At 37.5% G+C, this 21,798-nt stretch overlaps 1 protein-coding gene and 2 long non-coding RNA genes across 3 annotated transcripts; all 3 read left to right on the top strand.

Moving 5' to 3' along the window:
• The first annotated feature begins 761 nt into the window (after positions 1–761).
• LOC140597640 (uncharacterized) lies at positions 762–3,567 on the top strand. Its single transcript, XR_011999460.1, has 3 exons — positions 762–866; positions 3,037–3,104; positions 3,468–3,567. It is a non-coding gene; the product is annotated as an uncharacterized lncRNA (long non-coding RNA).
• Positions 3,568–4,395: 828 nt separating this feature from the next.
• Positions 4,396–5,167, top strand: LOC140597639 (uncharacterized). Its single transcript, XR_011999459.1, has 3 exons — positions 4,396–4,526; positions 4,709–4,765; positions 5,058–5,167. It is a non-coding gene; the product is annotated as an uncharacterized lncRNA (long non-coding RNA).
• A 7,087-nt stretch (positions 5,168–12,254) lies between these two features.
• LOC112935038 (membrane-spanning 4-domains subfamily A member 3-like) lies at positions 12,255–21,755 on the top strand. Its single transcript, XM_026018618.2, has 6 exons — positions 12,255–12,547; positions 13,742–13,873; positions 14,602–14,658; positions 15,477–15,620; positions 16,711–16,812; positions 21,439–21,755. Exons 1-6 carry the CDS (start codon positions 12,392–12,394, stop codon positions 21,577–21,579), a joined length of 732 nt encoding a protein of 243 aa, XP_025874403.2. The 5' UTR covers positions 12,255–12,391; the 3' UTR covers positions 21,580–21,755.
• Positions 21,756–21,798: the final 43 nt, after the last annotated feature.

The following is a 21,798-nucleotide window of genomic DNA, read 5'->3' as shown; positions in this document are numbered from 1 at the left end:
AAACTATGGGCAAGACCATAAAAGAACCCAGAGGGGTCACAGAGTGGAGAGAATGACAGTTAATGGATGATTGAGCCAAGATGAAAGAATATGCAAAGGCTCCCTTTTACGTTTGAAGACTATAATTCCAGAGATACGGACAAACAGCACATTACTCCCATCTTTGGATTTCCTGACTTGGGCTCTATAAATATTATGTGCTGTTTTTCTAAAATTATTTGTCAAGTGGTAGAAATGGGAGTAAGGAAGCTTGCTAACATCATGGCGGAGGAGCTGGCATTGTTAGCAAAACATACAGAGTATAATTTGGGAGCCAACAGAGTAAAAATCCCATATTTATGGAAAAAATCCCATATTTTCTAACAAAGGTGAGGACTTCTATGCGCAAGTTAAGGTTTTATTTTAAATCAAAATATTTCCCCAAACAGAAAGCACGTGGTTCATGGACAAAGTCTTTGAGGAGTGGTGGGTAAACAAGAATTAAGATTTGCCCTGGCAAAAAGAAGAGTGTGCCAAGCTTTGGCACTCAAATTGCAGCTATCTGAACAGCAGAGATAAGCCGTTATCTCTGTCAACATCATCAATTTACTCCATCATAGAGACCCATCTGCAAGAAGTAGAGTGCAGAAAGATGCCTTTAGGGTGGTGCGCCGTTATCTCTTCATAGGACAGGGCGATCTGTCTTGAGCAAAACTTGTGTACACCAAATACCCAGGGCCTCGAGTGCCTGATGGAGACACAGATCATATACTGCTTGCTCTGTGGGGGAACTTCCTTGGGAAGACTCTGAGACCGACTCTGGGTACTGAAGTTCCCACGTCCTGTGTGGATATCAAGTTAAGACTCAATGTTGTTTTGGGACAGGGGTATGTATTTTTCTTTTATTCTTACTTAGGTGGCTATTCCTCTGGGCTATGAGAGGCATGTCCATTCCATGCTGGTCCCTAATACTCATGAGAATTGCTCCAGGGGATGAAACCATGGAACAGGAGTAGAATAATCTTATAAAAACTACTTTTTGTAAAACTAGTTGTTTGAGAAGGACATAAATGTCTAAAGGGATTTTTTTTTTCCATAAAAAAAATGCTTGACTCTCTGGTAGCAAATTAAATCTTACAGTTGTAAAGAAGCATTCCAGATTGTGCTTTGAGATTATCTCGGCCATGTAATCATTTTCAAAAAACAGAAAACAAGTAGCCTGAAAATCATATGCTGTCCAGAATTTGCAACACAGAGTTCTTTCCTAGTGGTAGGGACCACTAGTGTGGGGCTTTATTCAATTTTATGTAATGAATGATTACTTTGACCTTTTTTTGTCAGTGAAAGGATTTGATCCAAAAGGAGGAGGTTCTTGATCTGGAATTATATTCTCTGTATAATCATTACTTTTTTGAGAAAAAAATACAGGACCGAGTGGACTCTGAGAGTACTGCTTTGTAAATCAGGAATCAAGGAAAATATATTTTTTAGGGTGTTGACTTTATTATCAGAAAGAGACAGTCAAAAAAAAGAAAGAAAGAAAGAAAGAAAGAGACAGTCACAGTTTGCTCAGAGAAACATATTTTTGCTTCAAATATGATTAATAATATGGAACAGAACTAAAGTTTTTTTTTAAAGTAAATTAAAGAGTAAGGACAGTAGCATACTAATTATAATGCTATCAAGATGTAAAAAAAAATACACATTTGTTTCCATACCTATGTATGGTTGGTAATAATCTCTGTTGATAATAAAAACAGATTTTGCATATGAGAATTCAGTATTCAGAAACTCATAGAAACAAGGGTAGAAATAAAGTCAGAATTCTATATAAAAGATCATTGGCCTGCATTAAACACCAAAGCTTCTATTCCCACTTGACTCCTCATGCAAATTCAACATTTAAATACCAGCTTTCAAATGCGTATGACTTTTCCCCACCCATTTTCCATTTGAAAATAATTACAGTTGACCCATGAACAACACAGGGGTTCTGGGCACCCTCTCTCCCCACAGTAGAAAATCTGGTATAACTTTAGACTCCCCCAAAACTTAAGTATTAATGGCCCAGTGTTGACTGGAAGCTTTACCGATAACTCATGCATCTTATGTTACATGTATTATGTACTATATTCTTACAATTAACTGAAGAAAAGAAAATGTTACTAAGAAAATCATAATGAGGGGCCCCTGGGTGGCTCAGTGGTTGAGCATCTGCCTTTGGCTCAGGACGTGATTCTGGAGTCCCGGGATCGAGTCCTGCATCGGGCTCCCTGCAGGGAGCCTGCTTCTCCCTCTGCCTGGGTCTCTGCCTCTCTCTCTCATGAATAAATAAATAAAATCTTTAAAAAATAATCATAATGAAGAGAAAATACATTTTCAGTACCGTACTATAAGAATCCACAGGTAAGTAGACCTGTAAGGTTTGAAACTGTGTTGCTCAAGGGTCAACTGTATTTTCTTTCTTTTCTTTTCTTTCTTCTTTCTTTCTTTCTTTCTTTCTTTCTTTCTTTCTTTCTTTCTTCTTTCTTCCTTCCTTCCTTCCTTCCTTCCTTCCTTCCTTCCTTCCTTTCTTCTTTCTTTCTTTCTTTCTTTCTTTCTTTCTTTCTTTCTTTCTTTCTTTCTTTCTTTCTTTCTTTCTTTCTTTCTTTCTTTCTTTCTTTCTTTCTTTCTTTCTTTCTTTCTTTCTTCTTTCTTTCTTTCTTTCTCTTTCTTTTTTTCTTTCTTTTTCTTTTTTTCAATCTCCTAAGAATAAAAGGCATTTATTTCTATTAAAGGATCACCAGATTTTATGGAACTCAATAAAGGTAGTAGAAGAAATATTTGTTTTATTGTTATTGTTTTATTATATTTTCCTGATAAATTAGAACGTACCTGTGCACCATATAGCTAGAATTTTTTTACAGTGAATTCTAGAGGAAAAGTGGAATTGTAGCTCCATGGACTATACCAAGTTTCCTATGATTTCACTTCAAAGAGGAATGTATGCAAGACAGAGTATCCATTGCCATCATAATGAAGACAGAAAAAGTGATACTATTTCTTGTTTATACTCAGGATGGTCCATGTGTTCAAATAAAGAGAGAAGATTTCTTGTGGTCAGAGAAGGGAAGCATTTCTAATATGTGAGTATTTTGCTTGACGTTTCTGTAAGCAGATCATGAGTAGAAAACAAAGGTTTGGGCTTGGGCAGATGTGGTTCCCAGCCACCGACCCAGCTTCGCCCGTGCGGACATATGGTCCCTTCCAGGCTTTCTGTGAGTCGTGTGTCGTCTGTGTGGCGAGTCAGTTGGAGGCACCAGGAAGAAGCAGCTCTGAGTCTAGGAGCACACATGTTACACGGTGGCTTGTTGGGTCAAGTGCTGTTAGTTCTGAAACTTCAGAAGGAGCCTGAACCCAGAGACAAAACAAAAATAACTATGCCAGAGCTACCTAGGAACAGAGGTGTAAAGAAATAAACTAAGAAATACTGTCTTTCCATGGGACAGGAATACCAGGACCAGTGGACAATATTTATTTTCAGCTTCATGGTCAAGATGGTCAATATCGTTTCAAGACAATAGGATCCATAAGGCACATGCTCTCGGGCTACCATCCTCAGTTTCCTATAATGTAAGTTTATGTTACTTAGATAGCCTTTCTGGAACTCAACATAATAGTGACTATGTCATTCTGAACTGCCCGAAGTACACTGTTAAATACTTAATAAATGTCAGATTTCCTACCCTTAAGAACTGAAACAATTGCATGGCCCAATTTCTTACACTTAGCACAGCACTTACTTTTACTTTAAAATATTTATGAACACTAACTATTGCATGGAATCAGAGACTAATCCTTTTACCTGATCTTTCTGACCAACATATGCTTCACATGTGTCATGACTCAACGCCACAGTGAGGGGAGCAACAGGTTGTGAAGAGTGACGACATCAAGGGACACAACCATGGATCTTCAGCAGAGAGATCCAGCCATCCACCAGGGCCAAACTGGGCCAGGGCCTCTGCCTCAGGAGGCACAGAGAAACCTGCAGAATTTCCTAAAGGGGCAGCCAGTTATTATTGGGGTAAGTACAATGAAGGTCATCTAAGGATTTTGAGGTGGCTCATATTCCCCTGAATTTGCTCTGGGTCAAAGCTACATGATTACCTGAGACAAAAGTTTGGAGTGGTCACAATAATTACCATATCAAGAAGAAAATAGGACTTTAAAATGAGAAAACACATATACCATTTAGCCAAATCACCAAACTATTTTATATTTGGGAACACTGAATGGAAATTTAAGCACTGATCTTGGAATTCCCCCAAGTTAAAGGGCTCCTGAGCCATTTACGCCTCCACATGTGGGGCACGTAATTCTAAGAGGAAAGCTGATTCCTCCTAACTCAGAGGCACTTTCTCATTTTCTAGGTGAGCCAAATCATGATTGGCCTAATGAATATTTGCCTGTGGATTATGGTAAAAGTCTTCCTTTCATTCCATAAACTACATCTATTCCTAGAGGATACTGTATATACCTTCATTTTCCTTTTGGGACCAACTTTTGTAAGTAAAAGATAAGTTGGAACAACTTGTCTCTGTATCACTTAGGATATATGTAAAATCCTTAATAGTTATATGTAAGTACAAATAAGGAGGAAAAGTATTGAGAAATATTTGGTGTTAGGAAAAAAGACTACAGAACGAGGTATTCAAAGACTAACTCCTTGAACTTTATCTTTGTACAGTTAATCACATCCGGAACTGTGTCTATTGTGTCAGGGATGAAGACAACAAAACGGATGGTGTGTTTATCTACAGTTTCAGAAAATCAAAGGAGGCATAGCATAGATTGACCTTCATTTTCGAAATAATCAGGCTGTCTTTGATTCTCCGGGTTTTTTTTGCCTTGAGTTGTGATCTCAGGATGATTCTTTCCCTGTTCCCTATAGGTCACATAGTAGATAGCAACCCTGTGCATAATTTTTACAAATTCCAATTTTACCTCCACTTTAAGTAAAATGTTCACATGTGTACAATCAACTTGCCAGGTTGAAGAGTGTCAGAACAGGGACTCAGTTTCTGATTCTTTTTCAGATCTATGGCAGCATTGGAACAAACACTGTGGCCGCCATATTGACAGGAGTGTCCCTAATAATCGTTGCATTCAGAATAGCCATATCCCTTTACTTCCTACCAAGCACATCAATTCGTTATTTCATGATTGTAAGTATTGATAGATCCAGTGAAAAAACTCCTGATATTTATCCACATGTATAAAATTTCTTATAGAAATCTTTCTCATCACAGGTGGGCAATAGGGCACCACTTAAAACTGACAAATCATTTGCAGAAAGGTCAGGGCCTTGACTCCAAGTGAATATCTACAAAATATAAATTATTGATGATGTCAGGACTTATGTACATCAGGTGAAGCTAAATAAGACTCTTATTTTAGGTAAGATCAGAATGGGTGCCAATGAATTCGCTCAATGATTGTGATTGTCTTCACTGAGGTAAAGACAAATCTAGATGTTTAGTCCATTCAGCACAGTGATAGACAAAGTCCAGGATCCTTTCTAGAAAGTATATTTAACAAAACTGACATGGATCTACTGATCATATGGTGAAAATTACTATGAGCTAGAAAGGAATTCTAAAACATTCTAATTTTTAAACACCTCAATAAAGAAAGGTTTGCAAGTGAGCAGCTTTTTATCAGTTGGTTATGTCGAGAAAAAAAATGGATAACAGGATCTTACTTCACTTGTGTGAAAATTACAAATGAATGAAGTTGGAAATTTGGGAGTCTGTAAATTGGAATAATTATGTGTACCTTTGCTCAGATTTTATCTGAAGGTGAAGCCAGAGTGTAGTATCTTACTACCGCTGACAATTTGTCAATGAGTTAGGAAGGACAACATTCAGGGTCCGTGACAGAAGCTCCCTTGCTCAGTTCTTCAATCTTTCCTCTCCCTGCATTATTTTAATTTGCAGGGGATTATGAGTATGAAGCTTATCCTCATCATCCTCGGACTCATCCTCTCAGTGCTGCTTTCTGCGTTTGGATGCAGCGCGGTCTGCTGTGGTACGACCTCGGTGAGTGTCCGTGATCTAGAGGACTTACAATGTGTTCTGAGATATTCTCTGCCACTTTTCCATTTACCTCTTTAAGTTGTCCTGAAACAGTTCAAAGCATACGAAACATCTAAGACCCTCTTTCACTTTAGGAGCCCCTCACATTCCATTTTGCCTCTGGCAGCCACATGAGCAGGATCAGACGTGGCACTAGCAGAAGATTGCTTGGATGGATAGAGATGTTTATGTCAGAAAGAGAAGAGTGGCCCCAAGGGAACTAGGGCCATGGGCAAGTGAAATGTCATATCACGTCATGAAATATCATCTCCTGTGTGTTCTTCCTCCACAGGTGGTTGTCGACTTATCCTCCAATGAGTGTGAACTTCCCATATCTGCTCTTTATCATAATTATGATGATGTGGCTTTCCAACCCACTTAGTTGTTTGATATATTAACTTCTGAGCTATCTCTGGAATTACTTAAATTGCATTTTTGGGAGTAAATTAGTAATCAAGAAGTAAATAGTCTTCAGTGTTCTCAGGAGGAGAAAAAGGCTACAGATTTGCTGATGTTGACACTGCTATGGTCTCCTACTCTATCCCCAATCATGATAACATTTGGACATGATAAGTGAAGCATATGATTCATCCACATCAGCACTGGCATCATCTCACACCTCTTGTAGTGTGAAATAAAGGGAACATATCAAAAAAGTTGTAGGTATTTGGGACTCTGGTCTGGCCTTGGAGGATATGTGCCAACTGCTGACCTACGCAATTTCTGAAAAGCCATTCACTTCAGACTATAATGCTAACGCTGTACTGGGAGTTGTGCAATAGGCCAGCTGGGTAGATCATGCTGTTTCTGACACTCGCTCTCTTAAATATACAAATTTCCAGAAATAAATGAATTAAAATAAGCCCTGATCCTATCCTTTCACCTTGAAGCAGCCATTGTTTCTTTTCATTTTATGTTGTAGTGTTATCTGTATCATGAAGATTTGACATCATGAAGTCAGTTACCACCTTTTAACCTCAGGGTTTTATAAAGCCTTTCAATGAGTAAAGTGTGACTGGTGTATTAAAATAAGAAAATACCCAGGCTGGGTGGCTCAGTCAGTTAAGCGTCTGCCTTCAGCTCAAGACATGATTCCAGAGTCCTGGGATGGAGCCCCATGTCCAGCTCCCTGCTCAGCCAGGAGTCTGTTTCTCCTTTTTTCTCTGCCACTACCCCCATCCTCCCACTGGTGCTCTCTCTCACTCTCTCATTGTCTCAAATAGAAGAATAAAATCTTTTTTAAAAGTAGGAAAATACATACACATTCTGCACACAGGTAGTGCTTCTTCGGTGACTAATCCCTTGCAGGTCCTTATTCTCTTTGCTTCATGGATCCTGATGCAGCCTGAAACAACCTACACACTACTTGACAAGGGAACAGTCATTATCACATGTTGACTTTTTTTGACAGGCCTGGAACTCTCTCAATTTGTAATCTGTCGTCAAAATATGCATGTGGCCTCTCTTAGTATATGTCTAACCAAAATTTAAGGAGATACTAACAGATGGCTTAATGCAATCCTGCCCCTGCCACCTGCAATAGGATTGGAAAACGGCAATCCGCTGTGTGATTCTGACTTGACTGTTGTCACAGTTTGATAGCATGTTGTCAACTACAGTACATTTATTGGCACTTAACACTGTCTTGGACATTAGACTCTGCTCTATGGGAACAACAAAAGACTGTAGAAAAAACATCTAATTGTGGCCTAATAGATTAAACTTTCTTATTTTAATGCTCTTTTTCAGAAAGCAAAGTCTACTTTACATTTTCTAATTCTGGATTTTTTAAAAGATCCTTTGGGACTCTCTACATAGACAATTATATCTTCAATAGGGACATTTATATTTCTTACTTTCCAAATTCTAAGTCTTTTCTTACCATATTACACTGGCTGTGACTTCCAGTAGATGTTGAACAGGAGTGGGGAGGGCAGATACACTAGTATTGGGAGACAGAGGAGTACATTCAGTAGGCTACTATTGGGTATGCTATAACTGTAGGTTTTTGTATATGGCTTTTTTCAGATAATGGGAATTCCCACCTACTACTAGTTTTCTGAGAGTATTTTTCTTTATCATGAATGAATAAGTTTTGTCAAATGCATTTTCTGTGTATTGAGAAGACCATGTGTTTTGTATTTATTTTGTCAACATGATGAATTGTATACATTGATTTAAAAAAAATCAGTTTTGCCTTCTTGAAATAAATCCCATTGGTTGTGGTGTATTATCCTTTGATACATTTTTGGATTTGATTTGATAACACTTTGTTGAAGATTTTTGCTTCCATATTGAAAGTTATTGTTTTGTAGTTCTTATGATATCTTTGTCTTGTTTTGATATTGCAGTAATGCTGACCGCATAAAGTACAACAGATTATGTTAAATTATTATTTTTTCCTTAAATATTTGGTGGAATTAGTCAGTGATAATGGCTAAGCAGTTGGAGTTGGTTTTGCTGTTGCTGTTGTAATGGTTTTGTCTATACATTCAATTTTTTAAATAGATATTAAACTATTGAGATCATCTATTCTTGAGTCAGTGTTTATAATTTGTGTCTTTCAAATAAAGATTCTATTTCCTTCAAGATGTTAAATTTATTTCATAAACTTGGTCACAGTATTTATTATCCTTTAACTGTCTCTGAATTCTGCAGTGGTATCTCTTCTTTTATTCCTCACATTGATAATTTTTGTCTTCTCTTTTTCCCTTGGTCAATCTGGACAAAGTTTAATCCATTTTATTGATTTTTATTGTAATGTCATCTTAATATAGTTATATATTAATACTTTGCTTGGTATATTTGAGCTAGATCATTGAGATAGAGTCCTGAAATTTAAATATTATTGGAAATATATTTATTTTTCTGGGGTTTTAATGTTTATTTTACTTCAGTGAAGGTATAGTTTATAAGGTGCTAAAGCAAAGACCAAGAGAAGTTGGTTGAAAATATGAATTTCCTAGAAATTGCTCCAAAGGAAAGAATTTTATTTAGTAAGCTAAAAAAATACATTCTTTTTTAGATTAATAGAAAGAAATGGAAAGACAATGTGCAGAAATAAAACTATCAATTGGTATTGCGGATTATGGTAATAAGGCTTCTAATTTTGTGCAACAAAATATGATATGTATCAACTTTCTCTAAACACATGAGAACTGCTTATCTGGAATTCTATGTGTGGAAATACAGCAAATGAGGAAACACAGAGATCAGAGCATAGATTTTCCTCCCCCATATGTTGTCACAGTCCTTGATAGATACAGAAGAGACGTAAGCTTAAGGAGACTACAGGCTCCCACATCTTGTGGTGGAACATATCTAGGTAGGTAACCTTTTTTCCTCCATTATCCTGAACACCAGAAAGTACTTTTGTCTATGTTCTGGGAGGCACAGGTGTGAAACCTGACAGACTGAGGCTGGACTGAATGTGGGCTCAAGGCAGAGACCATTCTTCCTTTTTTTCCATTGGTAGATACTCACTGCCCAATATTTCAGGAATTTTTTTAAGGTAATGAGAAAGTTCCAGTGACTTACATACATTTGATCTTGTCTTCATTCCTGCTTTCCGACTTTCTGATTATGCAAGCACACCTTACTCATCAGTGGGTAGAGAGTAAGGCTTAGCATTAACAAGGAGGTTTGTCTCCAGCCCTATTTTCTAGGGGACGTAATTAAAGATACAAGGGAATAATTTGGTTAGAACTGTGACAGAAATTTTTTGGTTACAATCTGCAAGTGCAATTCAGCACTTCAAGACTGGATATGGTAAGCCAGCTAGGTTCACAGTGGCATTCTTAGTGAGAATCATGAGTTTTATAACTAAGCTGGTAGAGGTATAATGAAGAGGATTTGGTGGGTTTGAAGCTATATTAACTTAAAAGGTTAATAGGGCTTTGATGTCAATATTTAAGGTGAGGACAATGTGGTAAGCAAGGTGAATTTTTGTACTGTGGAGTAGCCAAGAAATATTGCAATGTCATTCTCTAAATAGACAACAGAGATGGAAGAGCAGCATTTGTTAGAAACATGATAACTGTAAATGTGAAAATCTTACCAAAATATTGAACAGTTGGATGGTGGCTTCAAGGAGCAGTCAAAGGCTAAATTACAAGCGTAAGATTGATAGAATATTACAGTATTTAATAACATATATCTGTAACAAAAATAATTAAAGTGAGTTTAGTGAATCAAAATGTGTCCAGTAAATATTATAGTCAATATTTTAAACCTAGAAAATAAATATATTTATTGAGTGAATGAATGAGTAAAAAATGACATTTGCAATGAGGAATAATGGAAGATACTTTTTGGAGTCAACAATTTATTCCCCCCCAACAAAGTTATACTGAAAGCTATGGCTCCCTCAAAAACTCAAACCTATTATATGGGAGCTTCAGGAGGCTGAATAGGGGATGTATTAGTCTGAGCCAGGCTTGATCTAAAGAGAAGATTTTTACTTATCAGACCTATGGCTCTTTGGTCTCACATCTATAAATATGTCTGTGAACTTGGGCAAGTTTTTTTTTTTTTTTTTTGGTTTGTTTGTTTTTTACCATCTTTGGATGTAAGAGTCACATGTTAAAAAGATATAATAACTGATTGAATAGATATTTTTTTAATGAAATATTGACAAGACTCATCCACTTAAGAAATAGAAAAAGAAAGTTCTTGTTAGCACTTCCAGCGTTCTCATATAAGATAAATTCCTTGTTTCAACTCCTTAATTGAAAGCAACTAGTGGAAATAGAAAAATTGAATACTTAGGATTAATCTTAAATATCCCATAAGAGTCCATGTCATGATATCTTAATCTTTTCATTGGGGCTGCAAAGAAATTTACACACACACATTATTGGGTCCAGTGTACACTGCTATCTCCCCCCCACACACTTTTTTTTTTAAAAGAAATTTGGCATGGACCGCAAAAGTCAGAAACTATGTTTCCACTTTGATCCAGGAATTTTGTACAAAAGCAGTTATATTAAGGGTCTAATTCCTTATAATTAGCATAATGGGAGGAGGAAACATAAGAAATTGTACAAAGTGTAAGCAGAACTAAATTAAAACATACTAGGGAGAGTGATAGAATTCATAGATACCAATGCAATAAGGAAGAGTCTGCCCCTATCTCTCAAACTTAACTTAATGTTAGCACATAGTCATAAAGTTGATATGGTAGAAGATTATATAGAAATAAAAAGCTAATATTTGGGGAGAAAAGGTTCAAAATGAGCTAGTTTTCAAAGATGGCCATTCTGGGATTTGCTCTTCTATGGAAATCCATCACTGTTTTTGACAAGTACCAAAGCATAGCCTAACTTCTTGAGAAGATAACTGAGAATTTATGCTACATTTATCACATCTCTGATGATACTGAGAAAATCGGTTGCATCATTTCTGGTGTCACACCTATGAGGCATAAACATAATTATATTTTATGTTGACAAACCTGGAGCTTCAACTAAATTCTTTGTCACACAGTAATTTTTTAAAAAAGATTTTATTTATTTATTCACGAGAGCCACAGAGAGAGAGAGAGAGAGAGAGGCAGAGGCACAGGCAGAGGGAGAAGCAGGCTCCATGCAGGGAGCCCAATGTGGGACTCGATCCCCGGTCTCCAGGATCACACCCTGGGCTGAAGGCAGGTGCTTAAACCTCTGAGCCACCCAAGGATCCCTTGTCACACAATAATTAAAGGTATGGTGGCTTTTATCTAGTGTATCCCCAGGTGTCTATTTCCTTAGCATAATTATGGATACTACTCCTATTCTCTTTCATTCTCAAAACTATCTTGGATTGGATGATAAATTACCTATACATTTAATTAAATTAAAGAGAAATGTCTTTAATTCAGATCCGTTTGCCTCTAAATCCCAGGTTATTTTCACTCCACCAAGAATAAGGCTAAATAGATATATCACAATTCCCATGGTGGGTACTTTTGTACAAGTCTGTGACCACATGCAACTTAAAAAACAAAACAAAAAAAAACAGACTTGAGATTTACAAATTTCCTTAACTTGGGAGGATATCTTACAGTTATGTAGGCTTTGATATTTCTCAACCTCTGTCATCTCTCTCCTTAATTTACACTGTTGTTTATCGCATCAGTGGTATCAGAGTTAGCAGCACGGACACATGAACATCACATGGCCAGTGGCTTCTCTTCATACGTGATAAAGACCTCAGATAAAGGAAACCCAGTATCTACTTCCATTGCGATAAAATGAACAGTATTTGGCATATGACAGTACCTAACTGATGCTATTATCAGATGACAGATCTATTACAGAATGAGCAAAACTTTGAATTCTGATGGGATGACTGTGGACATTTCTTCAAACCAAAACCAGAATACCCCATTGGGAAAGACAGAAACATCTGGTGCCCTGAAACATCCATTAGACAAGCTGCATAAATTCCTGAAGGGAAACCTAAAAGCACTGGGGGTAAGTAAACCACTAATAAAGAATTTTGAATCAGGAGAAGCAGGAGGATATATTCAGGATGAAGGATTATTCTGGCTAATGAAGTGGTTGGCATAGAGGCACCAGGTTATGACCTATGTCAACCATTCTGTGTCAACCATTCTGTGAAGTGGAAGTACAACACTTTGATTAAAAGCAAGGGACTAGAGTTTCCTCAAAAAGTTGAAAATAGAGCTACCTTATGACCCAGCAATTGCACTATGAGGTATTTACCCCAAAGGATACAAACATAGTGATCCCAAGGGGAATCTGCATCCTAATGTTTATGGGAGCAGAGTCCACAACAGCCAAGCTGTGGAAAGAGTCCAGAGGACGTCCACCAACAGATGAATGGACACAGAAGATGTGGCATAGCAAGGCAGCGGAATAACACTCAGCCACTAAAAATGAAATTTTACCATTTGCAACCATGTGGATGGAACTGGAGGGTGTTATGCTGAGTGAAATAAGTCCATCAGAGAAAGACATTTATCATACGGTGTCACTCATGTGGAATTTAAGAAACAAAACAGAGGATCATAGGGAGAGGGAGGGAAAAATAAAACAAAACAAAATCAGAGAAGGAAACAAACTTTAAGAGACTCTTAACTCTAGGAAACAAGTTGAGGGTCACTGGAGGGGACGTGGGGGGGATGGGGTAAATGGGTGATGGGCATGAAGGAGGGCACCTGATGGGAGGAGCCCTGGGTGTTATATAAGACTGATGAATCACTGAGCTCTACCTCTGAAACTAATAATACCCTATATGTTAATTGATTGAATTTACATTTAAAAATAATAAACATTAACAAAGAAAGAAAGAAAAAAAGCAAGGGGCTGTGTTTATATGGGCATGGGGGGGGGGTACATTAAGAAGAGACCATAGAAGTCCTAAGCTCTTGGATAAGCCTCATACTGACTATATCTTATTGAAGCAAGGTGGGCCCACATGGGCTGGCCACTGAAAAAAAAAAAAGGCAGATTCTCCGGGAACTGATTCTTCTTAGCAGATCTTTTAATAATAGTCAAGGGGGTCAACCCTATGAGTGACCACAATATTTGGACCAAGTGATTCTCTCTCTTGAAAAAGGTTCACCATTGTCTTTAAAACATGGATTTTTGGATTTTTGATAATTTGGGTGGTTGGTAATTTGGCTTGTTTTATCTCTTGTCCAGGTGGCTCAGATTATGATTGGTGTGAAATGCATCTTTTATGGGATAATTGGATTTCTTCTTCTTGATTCTGAAATGTACAGAATCATTTTCTTCTCGATTTACACAGGCTTCCCTATATGGGGGGCATTGTCTGTGAGTATCCCACATCTCTAATTATAACCATTTAATCACTCATTCATCAACTCAACACAGAACTTGTATGGCATCCTGCCAATTCTCGAGTGCTTGCAATGATACTAGGTTAAGATCTGATTTGCAACCTGAACTTGAATATATATTCTCCTATAATAATGCCCTTAAGTTCTGTTCATTACTGTATAGCATGAACCTATTTGGTATAATCTTGCGGTTTTGCCTGAGGAGAATATCCTGGGTTTGACACATAGAAGAAGAGTCTCTGAAATGTATTATTAATATGTGGATCAGAGAAGATGCTGGGGATAGGGAGATGTTCCTCCTTTTAAGTCATCACGCTTCTTGGCCAAACACACTGAGAAAAATGCCATGTAATTTGAGCTCGCGTTTTCTCTTTTCTGCATCCCAAAGTGTATCTTTGAGTTATATCTACTCTCTTTATTTCATTTTCTCCACATTGAATAAATTGTTTTCCCCTGTGATTTTTACATCCACTTCTTTTATTTAGCTAAAGGAATTTTACTATTCATAAGAATAAAAGGATGACCCTGGTACCTTAATCGTGTGGTGCACACACTTTAAGGATCTGCTTTCCTCCAAGTTCTGAAGGGAGGCCCAGGAAGTAGGGGAGGGAGAGGGAGGGCGAGATGCATCTGGCAACGAGGAGGAAGGGTGAGTTGAAAGTAGCTGCTACTCTGCAGACATCTTTCTTATTTTATAAACAGTTTATCATCTCTGGATCTCTGACTGTTGTGTCTGCCAAGAAGCAAACAAAGTCACTGGTAAGCTAACAAGTTTTCCATTTGTCGTTCAGAAAGAAAATGAGAACTTATAACGCTCTGACTTCCCGTGTGAAGCCCAGTCCCCCAGGGGATTCATTATTTTGTAGTACATTTCATCCTGTAACTGTCGCGTTGGCCCAATGACTCAGTGATCATCCTATGGCTGGATCTCCCTGGATTTTAGAAATTGTGATCCTCAAATCTTGTCACCTAAGAAGAATGAATAAAGATTTACGTAGCTACTAAAACCTCTCTATGGTATGAGGTTGGGCGATGTGAATAAAGAGAAAACCATGTCTTAGGGTTGAGCAAGGCAAACTTTTATTTTTGGTGGAGGGAAGAGCTAATACAGAGTCAAAAACTACAGAGGCTAAGAGGTCTATAATGCTTTATATCCTATCCATGGTATGTGCTTAAGAAAGATCAGGGATCCCTGGGGGGCTCAGCAGTTTAGCGCCTGCCTTTGGCCCAGGGCGCCATCCTGGAGATCTTGGATCGGGGGCCCCCCCGCAGGAAGCCTCCTTCTCCCTCTGCCTACGTCTCTCTCTCTCTCTCTCTCTCTCTCTCTCTGTGTGTCTCTCATGAATAAATAAATTTAAAAAATCTTTTTTTAATAAATAAAATCTTTTTATTAAAAAAAATCAATCCTCTGCAAATTTTCTTCTCCCAAATGTGATTTGCCATTGAGGTGAATTGACCATATAGAAATGATGAAAGCCTGTAGATCCCATGGCTAAGTCAGAATTCTCCCCTCAGCTTACAGGGTCTAGAAGCCCCTGGCCCTTAACTTAGAAGCTCATTATTTACTTTTTTTTCAGCTGAGAGGGAATCTAGGTGCCAACACTCTCAGCACCTTCATCTCAATTGCTGGGATCTGTATTTTGTCGTACAATTTAACAAAAAATATCCACCATGATTGCAAGAAGGAAACTCTCTGTTTGGGCATCAAATCAATTGCAACTGTAAGTATTATCCTCCTGAATTGTGGGCAGACTGAATGCTTATCTGAGCATGATGCAGATGAGACATGATCATTGGTATATATGAGGAACAAAATTCTTGCTTCCAAATGCCTCTCTACAGGTGTCACATTTAGGGGAAAAAAACCCCAAAAACTATTCCTTTACAATGGCAAAGATCCCCAAGTTCTGGGATCTAAATTTTGTTTTTCAAGAAAAAGCAGTGAAGAAGTATAATGATATTAAAATTTGAGTCAAAGATTGGGGTAGTCTTTACGTTATTCTTTATTATTATTTAATTATATTCTCTCATAATATTCATCACTGCTAGGAATTAAAAATAAGTATTTCACAAAGCTACATGGAGAATGAATATTTATTCTGACTTGCCACCACCTGAGAGTGGACTCTTTTTTGCAATAAAGCCTGTGGAAGTAATGGAGATGAATGGTCTGAGGCAGAGGAGAAAGAAACCGGTGGGAAACCAGTAAAGGAGGCCAAGATCACTGGAGTGTTGACACATCTCACCTATTAGAGCAAGGACAAAAAATTTCGCAACCGTCATTTGATTTTTAGCTTAAAGTGTATTCCAAATTTGGGAAACTTTCTGGTTTTAACTAGAATTGAGTTCACTGGAAAACTAGAAGAATTTAGTATCTCACTGGGGAGATCTGAACTCCTGCCATTTCTGCTTTGTATATTGAGAAGAGCCAACTTTGTAAGCATTGGCAACATTACCGATATCTATGGCAAACTAATAATAACTTCAATAATAGTATAACTAATAACCCACCACTACCACCACCAATAATAATAATAATAATAATAATAAGTGGAATAATCATTGTGAATTCTGAAGTCTCATCAAGTTTTACTTCCTATCTTATATTAATATATTCAAGAATATTGACTATGCTAACTCTTGTTTCCTACAGCAGCACACGTACATCTGGGTTCAGATCCAACCTCATGCCACCTTTTGTATAATGTAATGTGTCCCCTTTTGAGGGCCTGATGTGAGGCTCTGAAATAAAACTTTCCAAACTATCTTCAGGGTGGAAGGTAATGCGTGACATTTTATTTTCTTTGACAGGGACTTGTGATTGTCCTAATGATCCTAACTTGTCTGCAAATTTTAATTTCACTTCCTCTCTCCATGCTCAGTTATAATGTGGATGACGAGAATATTCACTGGGTAAGTGCAATTCTTGGAAGAATGAGGATAATTTCAACTATTTCATGAAGTGGTCTGTCAGTAACTCTTTTTACCTTGGGTAAAACAAACAAAAACAAAAGCTATAACTGATTCTGTGGATAACCTGGGAGCTACTAGTTGTGTGTTGAGCACACTTGGAATACACAGTGTATAATTCTCTAATCCATACAGAAACTCTCACCCATGGGTATATATCCACGAATTCAAACATCCATCCATCCATCCATCCATCCATTAACTTATTAGAGAAGTATACTCTTTAGTGTGATGAATATACAAAGTACATATCATCCAAAAAATAATAAAATCAAAGTATAATTAATTTAAAAACCTGTAACAGATTAAATATATTATTGCAGGTACACACAGTTGAAAATACTAAGCAGACTAAGAAACACAAATAGAGTTGGAATTTTGTATTTTATTATCACATGTAACAAATATAGGTAATACAGAACTAGTAGCATACTTTCTCAACCTCATTACTTGATTCTTTTTCTGTGTTGAAATTATTGCCACAGCTGTGCGTCAGGGTTAATTCAAATAGAAAATGGAAAGATTTATGGCATCAAAACTCCCCTCATTTCAAGTATATAACATTTATCATGAGCATTGAATTCCCTGATCCTAAGGGAAATAATGCAAGTCTGAATTCCTCAGGAAAGGAAGACCATGGATGGGAGGGACCCAAGGGCATGGCAAAAGGCATCACCCAGAGGTGGAAATTCTTCCCTTTCACTTTTTATTGTAAGCAAGAAGCTGGGTGGGCTTTACCTTCAATGCTTTGAAAATCTCCTCAGTTTGTTATCAAAGTTCACCATTTACTAGTTGTGCTTCCCACATGACCGTGAGACAACATTCTGTTAGATTTCTGCTACTCCACCGCAAGACCTTCCCTTCAGTTTCTAGTAATGTGTTCCTCACTCCTTTCTGAGCCACACTGACTGCATTCTCAATGTCTTTATTTCCAGTAAACAAAGAATTTGAAGCATTTTAGGCTTTCTCTGTACTTTTTATTTCTCAAAATTTTGTTCTTGAAAATCTTGCTCCTCAAAATTTTCTTCAAACTTGTTTTGTCCCACTGCCCACTTCCACAGCTATTCCTATATCCTAGACATTTATTCACATACCTTAGATATAGTAATAGTACTGGATTGTTACCCCATTTCCGGTACCAAAATACATAATAAATGTTTGTTGTTGCTTGACGAATTGCCACAAGTATACCAACTTAAAACAATACCTACCACCGACTTACCACCTCGCAGCTCCGTAGATCAGAAGCCTGGGTGGACCTGGCTGGAAGCTCCACTCAGAGTCTCACAAGGCTGAAGTCCAGGTACTGGAGACATCAGACCCCTGGAAAGTCTCGAATGGTCTGCTAGCTCATTGTTGTTGGCAGGATTCTGTTGCCCGTCACTATGGGACTGAGATGGTTGGCCAGGAGTCACTCACATTCAGTTCCTAGAAGCCACTCTCAGACATTATCAAGGTGTTCCCTCCATTTCAGCAACAGATAACTTGCTCCTTGTCAAATGTTTCTCATGCTTTGAATCTCTCTGACTCCTTCTTCTACTATCCTGAGAATAATATGCTTTTAAAAGACTCCTGTAATTAGATTAAGGCCACCCAAATAATGTCTTCTTTATCATATGATATAACATAACTATAGTAATGACACCATATTATTCTGCACACCACAGCTCCTCTCTTCATACTTGTACAGCACCCAGTGAGAAAAGATACAGAGAAGGGGAAGACGTGTTTATTCTTGTAAGGTCATGGATTTGAGGTGAAATGTATCTCCCCTCTCACATTGCACTGGACCAACACGTGTCATGTGATCTCACTGAACTATAATGTACGCTGCAGAAGTCCATCAGGCTCAAATTGGGCTAAAGTAGATAGAATTTCTATTATTAAAGGAAGATGGGTAATGTTCTCAATGTCATTCTTCTCTTTAGGCACCACGTATAAACATCTACCGTCCTCCTCATGCCTAGAATACACTCATCAACTCAGAAAGGACAATAATCCAAACCATTTATTGTGCTGGAGTCTTTGTATATTTGTAGCTCTCTTCAACAAGTCCAGGCGTAGCCCATTGCAGTGCTGGCTGAAAGACAAATCACTTGCCCCCACTCTATTCACATCCTTTATGTGAGTGTGGAATGGACCAAAGATAATGTTAGTAACAGTTCCATAGGTTAAGTATTATTTAAAAATTATAAAGATACAATAGTCATCCTTTATTTTAAAAAAACCCTCACATTTTTTCTCTTATCAAGTAATCATTCATTATAGAGACAAATATCAAATCACAAATACAAAATACAAAAAGACCTCACATTTTATATACATAATCATACCTAATGTGTTCAGACACTCAAAAACTTAGTTCTATTATCAGCTCATTATTTTCCAGCCCATCAGCAATGCACCAAATAAGCAAAGTTCCCAGCATTAGGTGGACTGGCATTCTCTATACCCAAATGATAAAAGAAGGCAAAAAGCCCTATCATCTCTCCCTATTTCTGTTGTTCAAGAATTATTTTGATGGGTAGGCTTATATTATCCTTTGTCTTCCTCAAGACTAAACACTGATAAGCCAGGTAGCCTGATACCTGGTTAAATATCTGGGAAAAAATCATCATTAGGAAGTTTTCTTTCTTTACTCATTCACCTTCATGGTGAACTTGGTGCTAAACCATTCATAGATGACCTGCTTCTGCATGATTTTTTGTCTTTGTTTTTGTTTTTGTTTTGTAGCAGAGCAGTTCCTTTGCTCTTTGCTGCAATCTATTATTGAAAGTCAGCCCTTGACACAAGGGTTTGTAAATAAAATGTAAATAAAACTAAAAAACTATTAGCAACAATGTCCACAACAGCCAAACTGTGGAAGGACCTCGACGTCCTTCAACAGATGAATGGATAAAGATTATGTGGTCTATGTATACAATGGAATATTACTCAGCCATCAGAAAGGATGAACATCCACCATTTACACCAACATGGATGGAACAGGAGGGTATGATGCTGAGCAAAGTAAGTCAATCGGAGAAGGACAATCATCATACGGTCTCACTCATATGGGGGATATAAGAAATAGTGAAAGGGATGATAAGGGAAAGGAGGGGAACTGAGTGGGAAAAATTAGAGAGGGTGACAGACCATGAAAAACTCCTAACTCTGAGAAACAAAGGGTTGCAGAAGGGGAGGTGGGTGGGTGATGGTATGTCTAGGTGACGGGCACTGAGGAGGGCACGTGATGGGATGAGCATTGGGTGTTATACTATATGTTGGCAAATTAAATTAACATTTTTTTAAAAAAGGAGATTGATTTGGGAAAAAAAAACTATTAGTCTCAGGTGTACAATATAGTGATTCATCACTTCCATACAACACCCAGAGCTCATCATGAAGAGTGCCCTCCTTAAACCCCATCACCTATTTCACCCATCCCCCCTCACCTTCCCTCTGGTAACCATCCATCTGTTCTCTATCGTTAAAAGTCTATTTCTTGGTTTCTCTCTCTCGCTCCTTTTTTCCTTTGCTTATTTGGTTTGTTCCTTAAATCCTACATATGAGTGAAATCATATGGTATTTCACTTAGCATAATGCTCTCTAGGTCCATCCACATTGTTGTGAATGGCAAGATTTCATTATTTTCTATGGCTGAGTAATATTCCACTGCATATATATATTCCATATATACTATGTATATATACACCACATCTTCACAATCCGTTATAAGTTGATGGACACTTGGGATGCTTCCATTTGGCCACAAATGGCTACTATTTGGCCATTGTAAATAATGCTGTTATAAACATTGGGGTGCATGCATCCCTTTGAATTAGTATTTTTGTATCCTTTCATAAACACCTATTAGTGCAACTGCTGAATTGTAGGGTAGTTCTATTTTTAACTTTTTGAGGAACCTCCATACTGTTTTCCAGAGTGTTTTTCTGCCCATTTTTTAATTGGATTATCTGGTTTTGAAGTCTTGGGCTTTATCAGTTCTTTATATATTTTGTATACTAACCCTTTATCAGATATGTCACTTGCAAATATCTTCTACCATTCTGTAGGTTGCCCTTTAGCATTTTTATTTCCTTCATTGTGCAGAAGCTTTGAATTTCAGTGAAGTTCCAATAGTTTATTTTTGTTTTTGTTTCCCTTGCCTTAGGAGATATATCTAGAAAGAAGTTGCTATGACCAACGTCCAAGATGTTGCTGCCTGTGTTCTACTCTAGGAGTTTTATGGTTTCATGTCTCACTCACATTTAGCTCTTTAATCCATTTAAAATTTATTTTTGTGTATGGCGTAAGAAAGTGGTCCAGGTCCATTCCTTTGCATTTTGCTGTTGTTTTCCCAACACCATATGTTGAATCATTGGGTACTTTTAGTCATGATTGAAATTGACCTTATCTTCTACCTTTTCGGAGAGCAGCCAGTGGGCTCCTCTGGGCCCAAAGTCCACCCAATTTATCTTTGGAGTAAGAGAGCATATATTTGGAGACAAATCATTGAGGACTTGGATTATATTATTCTTAATGGCTTATGTTACATACTTTAAAGATTATTCTTTGTCTTATTTACAGATTTATGTATTGCTTTGCTGGAAATCACCTTCTGAAGGTCTTTATCAAGACTTGTTGCCTCAAACTATAATCTATCAAGAACTTGAACGCAAAGAAGATACACCTTCACATTACCCCACAGATACTAACAAACAAATATGAGGCTGCACCTCTGTATTTTGGATCCACAGTGATAGCAAGAAGCTCATACTGTGGCCACTGAGGCATGAATACACACCTGTGAAGATACATAAGCATAGAGTTCAGGGTCACAAAGAGAGCAACTAGCATTTATAATATTGAGATTTTGGTTGTTGCCACTTTTTTTGTTATGGTTGGATGTCATCACAGACTAGGTTTATGCTCTGTTACAAAACTTAA

The sequence above is a fragment of the Vulpes vulpes genome, unplaced genomic scaffold (genome assembly GCF_048418805.1).
Source record: "Vulpes vulpes isolate BD-2025 unplaced genomic scaffold, VulVul3 u000000829, whole genome shotgun sequence".
In the NCBI taxonomy this organism is placed as follows: domain Eukaryota; kingdom Metazoa; phylum Chordata; class Mammalia; order Carnivora; family Canidae; genus Vulpes; species Vulpes vulpes.
Note: the sequence above shows the minus strand (reverse complement) of the source record. Positions and strands in the feature narration are given on the sequence as shown.

What these genes read in the sequence shown, in the direction of transcription:
- LOC112935038 (XM_026018618.2), top strand. Translation starts at nt 12,392, where the DNA reads ATGAGCAAAACTTTGAATTCTGATGGGATGACTGTGGACATTTCTTCA. An exon ending in CTATATGGGGGGCATTGTCT is followed by an intron (nt 13,874 to 14,601) that starts GTGAGTATCCCA and finishes TTTTATAAACAG; the next exon opens with TTTATCATCTCTGGATCTCT. An exon ending in AGAAGCAAACAAAGTCACTG is followed by an intron (nt 14,659 to 15,476) that starts GTAAGCTAACAA and finishes CTTTTTTTTCAG; the next exon opens with CTGAGAGGGAATCTAGGTGC.